At 38.0% G+C, this 9,563-nt stretch overlaps 1 protein-coding gene and 1 non-coding gene across 8 annotated transcripts in view; both read right to left on the bottom strand.

Moving 5' to 3' along the window:
- LOC106878697 (guanine nucleotide exchange protein SMCR8) overlaps nucleotides 1-9,563 on the bottom strand; it is an 84,301-nt gene that overhangs the window by 19,907 nt on the left and 54,831 nt on the right. For all 7 annotated transcript variants that reach the window (XR_008263496.1, XM_052965761.1, XM_052965762.1 and 4 more), the window contains 5 exons: nucleotides 9,069-9,238; nucleotides 7,303-7,403; nucleotides 3,050-3,119; nucleotides 2,830-2,912; nucleotides 1,138-1,300 (listed from right to left, as the gene is read on the bottom strand). Coding sequence is in view for 6 of the 7 variants with exons in the window: in XM_052965761.1 (XP_052821721.1) it covers nucleotides 1,138-1,300; nucleotides 2,830-2,912; nucleotides 3,050-3,119; nucleotides 7,303-7,403; nucleotides 9,069-9,238 (587 nt within the window). In the remaining variant the exon portion in view is untranslated. The remainder of the gene's footprint in view (nucleotides 1-1,137; nucleotides 1,301-2,829; nucleotides 2,913-3,049; nucleotides 3,120-7,302; nucleotides 7,404-9,068; nucleotides 9,239-9,563) is intronic.
- LOC128247200 (5S ribosomal RNA) lies at nucleotides 216-334 on the bottom strand. The gene has a single exon (XR_008263594.1). It is a non-coding gene; the product is annotated as a 5S ribosomal RNA (ribosomal RNA).

Here is a 9,563-nt window from a genome sequence, read left to right as displayed (position 1 = left end):
AGTCTTCACAGGTTTTGATAACTTTTATCATTACCTCAAACATATATCATCATCATCATCGTTTAATGTCCGCTTTCCATGCTAGCATGGGTTGGACGATTTGACTGAGGATTGGTGAAACCGGATGGCAACACCAGGCTCCAATCTAATTTGGCAGAGTTTCTACAGCTGGATGCCCTTCCTAATGCCAACCACTCAGAGAGTGTAGTTTTTTATGCTTACAGCACCTAGGGTTCCCAAGCGGTCACCCATCTAAGTACTAACTAGGCTCGATGTTGCTTAACTTCGGTGATCGGACGAGAACCGGTGTTTTCAACGTGATATGGCCGTAAACATTACCAAATCTGTATTAGTCTTCTTCTAAGCCCCCCAATTTTTTAACCTTCATTAGTTACTCATATGCTCCACAGCTCAAATGTTGTTCACATTAGAACTTACACACGTAGGAAGATGCTTTTGCCTATAGCCACACACAAATGTCCTAGATTAGATTCTACAAGAGCCCATCCAACAGATTGATAAAACTACTTCATACAACTCAAACACCAATGTACAACTGCAATGTCACAGATACACTGTCTTTTTTTCTGTCTCTTCTATTACACATCCTCAACTCTCTGAACTAGTAGCCATGTACAGCTACAGCCAAAACATGATTCACAATCCACTTCTCACTACTTTCACCCACTCCAAAAGCCACACTAAATACTCCGCTTAATAATTCTTTCCACAATTGCAGCCCTCTGGAACACCTCTGCCCACAATTTTCTTGCAGGTACCAACCTACAGAAGTTCAAGCAGAACATCAATGTCATCACTTGGAATCCTATGAAGGTTATATGTTTGTCCTCTTACTCTGACTAAAGTTTTACAAACTCCAACACAGGAAGAAAAAAAAAGTAAAACAATAGAAAACAAAATGATCACAGAAAATTCAATTCTGAATCATTTCAGAAGAATTGGACAATAGTATAAAGATACTTTAAGCCATATGTTTTTGTACTCAAAAGAAAAGAGGACAAGATAATGACAGAAATTATGAAGATAAGGTAAAACAAATTATTCAACTAAATATATACTAATTTAGGGGTCTTGAAACATGAGGAAAAGTGCTTTCTCAAAGTTTTTAATACTTACATAATGTTTCCAGGAACAAAGAGAGAGAGTGCTTCGACTATTTCTTTAACCTTCTCCTCACTATTACTTGATCCCACCACAGCAACTGTACGACCTGACAGAAGACTTGCCACCAAATTATTGATGTTGTCATACTGACTAAGAAAATTCATTAAATTCTTAGCTGAAAAAAAAAGTAGTTTGAAAATAAAGGTAAAGCATAAAAAGAAGTTAATCAACATCAGATCAATAAATATGAAAAGTTGTTTGAAAGTAAAAGCAGTATAATACAAGATTAAATGCTTTACATTTTTATCCCTTTACATTCTAGTTTCAGTTCTTCCATTCCATAAAACATCTGGTATGAACCAGACCTGATTTCATCGACTTTACAGTAACCTAACTGGAACCATGCAATGGGAAAACAAATAGCTTCTTGTATTTAAAGCTTCTAAGACTAACTTTTCCAATACTATCATGAAATTCCTTGCCTTTCCCCTATAAAACTGCTTTGAAAAGTCTCCTTGTTCAGATATACTTTTAGATTTTAAATTGAGATGGGATTCTGACATTAAATCAATTGGTAAGAATGGTGGGTTTGTTCTACTTTTCAAAAAAGTTCTCAACACCTGCACCTTTTTACCTAGATCCATCCCAAAATGGAGTATTGTTCACATTTTAAAGTGGATTTTGATAGAATGTAGAACTGAATGCTAGTCCAGTTGCTGATGAGTGCCTTATGGAACTCCATTGTTCTATCATTAATGGAATATTGAAGTCTGGCCCATTTCTATTTCTAGGGAAGGTGTTCAGGTGAGATTCATTCAGTAGTTCCACAAGTTTGAGAATTTCCTACCAGAATTTTATTTGCCAAACTTAGCGAACTTCATCCAGATTTCCTAGACATCCCATGAACATGCAGCAAGTTCCAAACACAAAGCTTTTTACCCTGCTAGCAGTTAAGTTGTGATTTATTTCCATAGCTGAATGACTTTCCTGTCATTAGCCATTCCACTATAAATTAAGAGTGGAATTTGATTTTTGCTTAGTCATGCAAACAAGTGCAAGTAGAGTTGTTCAGAGAGACAACATAACAGCTGCAATAAAATTTGATTTTATAACAATGCAGTAAGTAGTCAAGATCTTAATTTCATGGCTACATTATCTAATTAAAAATGAAAAAAAAAAAAAACCCATCTTAACTATGACTAGTAAAATTATTTACACAAAACTAGAAATATATTAGAACTACGTGAATTTTTATCTTTGTGTCAGGGAGTAAAGACACCACCCATGGCTTTTTATTTCATTTGAGACTAGTGGAGGAAAAGAAGAAGGCATCTTCAAACTGGAGACTTGGGCCAATTGTTAACAACAAATTAAATTCTGCTAGAAACTCTCAGGGGCTAGGTAGTTGTATTAAACCAGCAACAGATTAAGCCTACCACTCAAGAATGCTCTACATTCCTCCAGCCCATTGCCCTGGACTGGATGAAAGGCAAGGCCAACTATGGCAGAATTTGAACTCAGAGTACAAAGAACCAGAACAAACAATGCAAAGTATTTTGTCCTATACTCTAACAATTCAGCCAATTCACAAACTGATTAATTAAAATATTAAACTATTTTTCTCTCTCACCAACAATTTTTATTTAGGCTTTTGGGTAGCAGTTCAAACATTCAAATAGACAAAATCAAAGATGAAGAACTTACCTTGTAAAAGATGCTTTTTCGAATTTATAACATCAGCCAGTAACATGAATGACTTTTTACTGGAATTTAACCTTGTGTTACCACTAAAATAGAAATGAGGATCAAAAAATAGTTTTCAATAATATTCTAATAAATCAAAAATGTCATCAACAAATCATTTGTATTGTCCTCTGACAACACTTCATTACATCTATACTTCAGATTCAATAAAACTACCTACCAAGGAAATGATTGGACACTAGAAGTTGAATGAAAGCTTTCATCACTGCCATCAAGTGATCCTAGAGAACCTGTGGAGAAAACAAAATAAAGTATGAGTGTATGTGTATATGTATATAGAGAATTACTTACACACACACACACACGCATGTAGCAGAAAGCACAATTTTTTTATCATCAACTTAATTACTGCCATCCCCTTCAGGTGAAGGCATGGCTGTGTGGCAAGAAGTTTGCTTCCTAACCACATGGTTCCAGGTTCACCTTGAGCAAGTGTCTTCTACTATAGTCCCAGGCCAACAAAGCTGGTTAGTAGATCTTGTAGACAGAAACTGAAAGAAGCCTGTCCTATCCTTTCATGGTTCTATTCTTTATCTTTAACCCATATTTCTGCTCTCATCCATCATCTCTGTTCTCCTCAAAATAACCCCACCACCACCAAGTTCACCATACTGGTACATATATGGAAGTCTATACACACATGTACAATCTTATGTCATTTTTAGATATTGTAATCACCTATACAAGCATATACATTTATGTATGCACTTTTTAGACAGAAATGTGTTAGCCTAATTACATAACAAATGTACATGTGTCAGTGGGTGTATATTAATTATATGTGCAACATTGTCTACAATTCTTAAAGTGTATTTAAAAGTGTAGATTTCTTTGAAAGTTGGGTCTCATGGAGGTGATGACAAGTGATCAAGACCTTTGATGATTTGCTGTGCTTCAGAAGACTTGTCGACCGAAATCATAGTTGTGGTTGGTGTCAGTGACATGTAAAAGCACCCATGCTGGTGACATGTTAAAGGCACCCAATACACTCTTGGAGTGGTTGACGTTAGGAAAGGCATCCAGCCATAGAAACCAAGCCAAAATTGGACTGGCACCTGGTACAGCCCTCCAGCCTACCAGTTCAAGTCAAACTATCAAACCCATGCCAGCATGGCAAGTGGATGCTAAATGATGATGATAATGATGACAGATACACACATACAAATGTTTGTATATATAGAAGTGTATATGTATGCATGTATAAATGACACAGAACTATGTGAGTGTGTATGTGTGCATATACGTAAGTATATATATATGTGTAAATCATAATGCCCAGATAGGTAATGATCTTGGACACCAACCACTTCTTACAACTTGTGTCATATGTCAAAAAACTTGTAATATCTGGACTTAAAAGACATCTGCTAGTTCACAAAAACATTCTTTCAGAATCAGATTCCAAAGGGCAAAGATACAGAATAAACTTGAATAATATCTGTCACTTGTGTTTTAAACCCTGTCAGTCAGCAGCTGCTCTTAGAAGTCATCTAAGGGCTCATCAACGGAGTGATTGTACTGTGTGATGGGGTGTGGTGTGTGTGTTAATGGGACGGCTATCATCTCTCAAGATGAAGCAATCATCATCATATATATATATATGTGTATGTATATGTGAGTGTGTGTGTGTGTGTGTACATGCTGACAAATGTCTGTATATGTGCATATTTAAAGTTTAAAATAATATTTCTTGACTTTAAGTTCCAAAAGAAAACATATTCATGATTCCATTCTGTATCTGAGTGTGCAAGAGAGATGACTGCACTGTCATGTGATGCGTATGGACGAGGACAGCTGTGTAAAGAAGTGCCAGTCTCTAACTGTGGAGGGAACCTGTGGTAGAGTAAGACCCAGGAAGACATAGGACAAGGTGGTGAAGCATGATCTTCAAACTTTGAGCCTCACAGAGGCAATGACTAGTGACCGAGACCTTTGGTGGTGTGCTGTGCTTGAGAGGACCCCTCAAGTCAAGTGAAATCATAGTTGTGGTAACTGGCATCCATGCTGGTGGCATGTAAAGAACACCTTTTGAGCATTGGGCCTCACAGTGGCAAATTGGTTGAGTTCCTTTTGAGTGTTGGGCCTCATGGAGGCAACAACCGAGACCTTCGCATTATGTCATGCTTGAGAAGAAGACCCATTAAGCTGAGCAAGATCGCAGTAATGGCAGATACTGGTGCCATACAAATGGCACCTGTGCTGGTGGTACGTAAAAGCACACATTACACTCTCAGAGTGGTTGGCGTTAGGAAGGGCATCCAGCAGTAGAAAACCATACCAAATCAGACTGGAGTCTGGTGCAGCATGCCACTCCAGTCAAACTGTCCAACCCATACTAGCATGGACAACGGACATTAAATGATGATGATGATGATGATCTGTGTGTGTGTGTTTGTGTGTGTGTGTGTGTGTGTGTGTGTGTGTGCACATGTCAATAATTCTTTTATTCTTTTACTTGTTTCAGTCATTTGATTGCGGCCATGCTGGAGCACCACCTTTAGTTGAGCAAATCGACCCCAGGACTTATTCTTTGGAAGCCTAGTACTTATTCTATCGGTCTCTTTTGCCAAACCATTAAGTTACAGGGACGTAAACACACCAGCATTGGTTGTTAAGCGATATTGGGGGGACAAACACAGACACACAAATATATACACACACATACATATATATATATACACACATATATACGACGAGCTTCTTTCAGTTTCTGTCTACCGAATCCACTCACAAGGCTTTAGTAGAAGACACTGAACCCAGAACCATGTGGTTGGTAAGCAAGCTACTTACCACACAGCCATTCCTACGCCTATGCACACAGCCATTCTTGTGCCTATATTTATATTAATATATGAAGAAAATTGAAAATGAAAAGTGGGTCAGTATGTTATCAATATTAATTCAGAGCAGGCTTGAGAATAATATTTGTTATTAAAGGACCTTAAAGCTAATTCAGCAAAGACTAAAGTTGTTGTTAGTAAGAAAGAAGATAAAACTCTCTTTCTGTCCAGGTATGTGGCCCTACTCAACATATAGGAAAGGAGTTGGAAGAAATTCCATTCATTGCACCCAGTGTAAACTATGGACATATAAGAGGTGCAGTGGAATCACAGGTAGATTAATAGATAAAGTCATCTTTGCATGTGGCAGGTGTGCAGGAACAATAAGCACTAAGAGTACACAGGACTTAGATTCTCTCAAATGCCCAGGAGGCTTCTTGAGGTTGTAGATAGTTTCTGTTACCTAGGTGACCAAATTGGCAATGGTGGAGAATGTTCTGAAAGTATTGTTTCTAGAGTTGTTGGCAACAAAAGGACTCTCTTTCTCAGAGTGAAAGGTAGACTGTATGACACTTGTGTGCAAATGGCTATACTGCATGGTAGTGAGATATGGGCTCTGAATGCAGAAGAGAATGAATAGACTGGAGAGAAATGAAGGTAGTATGTTCCATTGGATGTGCAACATCAGTGTGCATTTACAACAAAGTGCAAATGTATTGAGAGAAAAGTTGGACATAAGAGGAATCAAATGTAGCATGCAAAAGAGAAGACTGCATTGGTTTGGACATGTGATGCGTATGAATGAGGACAGCTGCATAAAGAAGTGCTGATCACTAAAAGTAAATGGTACCTGCACAAGAGGAAGACATGGGATGAAGTGGTGAGGACTGATCTCAGGATGTTGGACCTCACAGAGGAAATGACAATGGACTGAAATGTCTGGTGATATGAAATTCTTGAGAAGACCCATCACGTCAGCAAAACTGAGTTCTAGAAGTGCTGTGTGTCCCACACACAACACAAAAATTTCTCATATACTCTACCACAACAAACTAAACTGCATCTCTTCTCTTCCTCACATTTCCACTTCACCCACTAGGCTTACCTCCCACTCCCCAATCCTGTCCTCTTGGCCCCGTGCCACTGTATCATTGCTCTCTGCTAGTTTCCGATCTGTGTGTTCCACCCATGCCCTGTCTCACTGTATCATTGCGTATGCCAGGCACTTTGCCACCATCTCTATCCTGCTGTCTCCCACCCTCTCTCCTTCTCCTGCATTTCCCTCAGGTTGGGTAACCATGTATTTCCTTTGTAGTAGCACACCTGTTTCTGTCTTCATTCCTGATCTCTTTCTCTCTCTCTCTCTCTCTCTCTCCCACTCTCCAGCCAGGTAACCTTGTACCTCCTCTACAGCAAGACACCTGTTTCTGTCTCTCTGCCTCACTATAACCTTTCATTATCTGACACAAGATCACCTCCTCCAATTATTTAGACTACCATTTCACCTCCTCCAATATGACTACCATTTCATTCTGTGCAATTGTGCAAGCCTGATTTAGCATATGGACTATTCAGAAAGATATTTTAAATTCAATTTAATAGATTAAAATTATAACAACAAACAATTTTCTACCATCATAAGTTGAAGCATCTTTATTAGGTTGCTGACAAAGGGCACATAGCATATCATCAGAATGTTCACTGCATGTTGAATAAAGCGAAGTACTTTCGAAACTACAAAGTGAAAAGATACACAAAAGAGAGATAAGGTTATACAAAAAAAGGGATACATTTATACAAAATAGGGATATGTTTATGTAAACAAGACTTCTTAACTAATCAAATTTTTAAGCAATTTTTAAAAACTTGAGGTGAGTGCATTTTTGATTTATTAGAATATTATTGAAAACTATTAATAAAGTTCCTATTATTGTTTGATTTCCACCAAAGTATGACTGTGTTATTAAGAAGCTTGATTCCCAACCATGTAGTTTTAGGTTCAATCCCACTGCATGGCACCTTTGGCAGGTATCTTCTGCTATAGCCTTAGGCTGATCAAAACCTTGAGAGTAGATTTAGTAGACATGAATAAATTTCTTTAAATGCATAGCCACAGTGCACCTGAGCATTATATACAAGTAAGTTCATTGAGAAGAGCTGTCAAGCCAAAAGAGATTGTAGTCATGGCTGATGCCAGTGTCACATCAATGGCATCAGTGTCAGTGACATGTAAAATGCATCCACTATACTCTTGGAGTGCATCACCACCACCACCGCCGCCACGACCACCACCACCATCCTCCTCCTCCTCCTCCTCCTCCTCATCATCATCGTTTAATGTCCGCTTTCCATGCTAGCATGGGTTGGACGATTTGACTGAGAACTGGTGAAACTGGATGGCTACACCAGGCTCCAATCTGATTTGGCAGAGTTTCTACGGCTGGATGCCCTTCCTAACGCCAACCACTCAGAGAGTGTAGTGGGTGCTTTTTACGTGCCACCGGCACGAAGGCCAGTCAGGAGGCACTGGCAACGGCCATGCTCAAAATGGTGTATTTTACGTGCCACCTGCACAGGAGTCAGTCCAGCGGGACTAGAAACCATGTCAAATCAGATTGGAAACTGGTGCAGCTCTCCAGTTTACCCGTTTTCGAGCAAACCATCCAACTCATGCCAGCATGGAGAGCAGACGTGAAATGATGATGATGATGAATATAAATATGAGGACTGATCAAAAGTATCGGGATAGGTGCTACAAAAAGAAAACTGCAACCCATATCAATTTAGCATCTAATCTCTTTCGAAGTAGTTCTCTTCTGAAGCCAAAAATTCTATCCATCATCATTTCCATTGATGAGAGCATTCCTGGAACTCTTTTTTTGAGATAGTGAGCAGCTGCCTTGTCGCATTCTCTTGGATTTCTTCAACATCTTGAAATCTTATTGATGCAGATTCTCTGCTGTGGTCACTGATGGAACGTCTATAGAGTGGGGAAGTGACCACACTCTACACACTTTATTTCCAAGTACTGCTATAAACAAAGGAAGTGAGCAAGAATGTTATAACTTAGTGTGAATGCATGACAGAGTTCAAGATTAATCTGTGTCATGCGATTTCACTTTATCTACTTTAGCTCTGTTACTATAGCAACAGTCTAGATACGACAATTTCATAATTTAACCCTTTAACATATTAAACTGGCCACATCAGGTCAGAATATTCTTCTTGTTTTATGTTCAAACTGGCCAGATCCTGCCTCTCATACCTATCCTACAATGTCATTCTAAAAAATAAACAATCACATCATTGAAATCTTGAAATTCTAAGACAATGCAGGATTAATTCAAAACAATCCAAATGTCAAAGGGTTAAGTATTTTTTGCTTCTCATCATAATTACCTGGTTTCTATAGAAATATCATGGTCTCCTTCGGAGGTAGATGTAATGATGTCCCATTCCTCACTTGGTTGTGATGAAATTGGTAATGATGTAGGATGTGCCACATTTGTACATCCTTGGGAAAAGTGATATCGGTCTGGCAAACTGGAAACTCTGTTCACAACTTCCTTCTAAATAAAAATAAATCAAAACATAAAATGCAGATGTAATATAATCTATTTGGCAATATCATATTTTTTCCATTTTCTAATGAGCCACTTAAGAAACAATTTACATCTAAACAATGTAAATTCCCAAATACTAATAATAATAATAAAAAAAAGCATTGAAAACAGACATAAACTTCAGTGCAGTGAAATAAATTCCAAACTCTAATTTATTTCAAATCAAAATTTAAGAACACAATACAGATTTAGGTACGATACAGATTGGTATCAAAAGGGGTAAGTAAAGAATTGCATTTCAGATAGATTGTTTATAACATTATATATATAT

The sequence above is a fragment of the Octopus bimaculoides genome, chromosome 2 (genome assembly GCF_001194135.2).
Source record: "Octopus bimaculoides isolate UCB-OBI-ISO-001 chromosome 2, ASM119413v2, whole genome shotgun sequence".
NCBI classification, from domain to species: domain Eukaryota; kingdom Metazoa; phylum Mollusca; class Cephalopoda; order Octopoda; family Octopodidae; genus Octopus; species Octopus bimaculoides.
The sequence above is the reverse complement of the archived record's forward strand: the minus strand, read 5'-3'. Positions and strand labels throughout refer to the sequence as shown.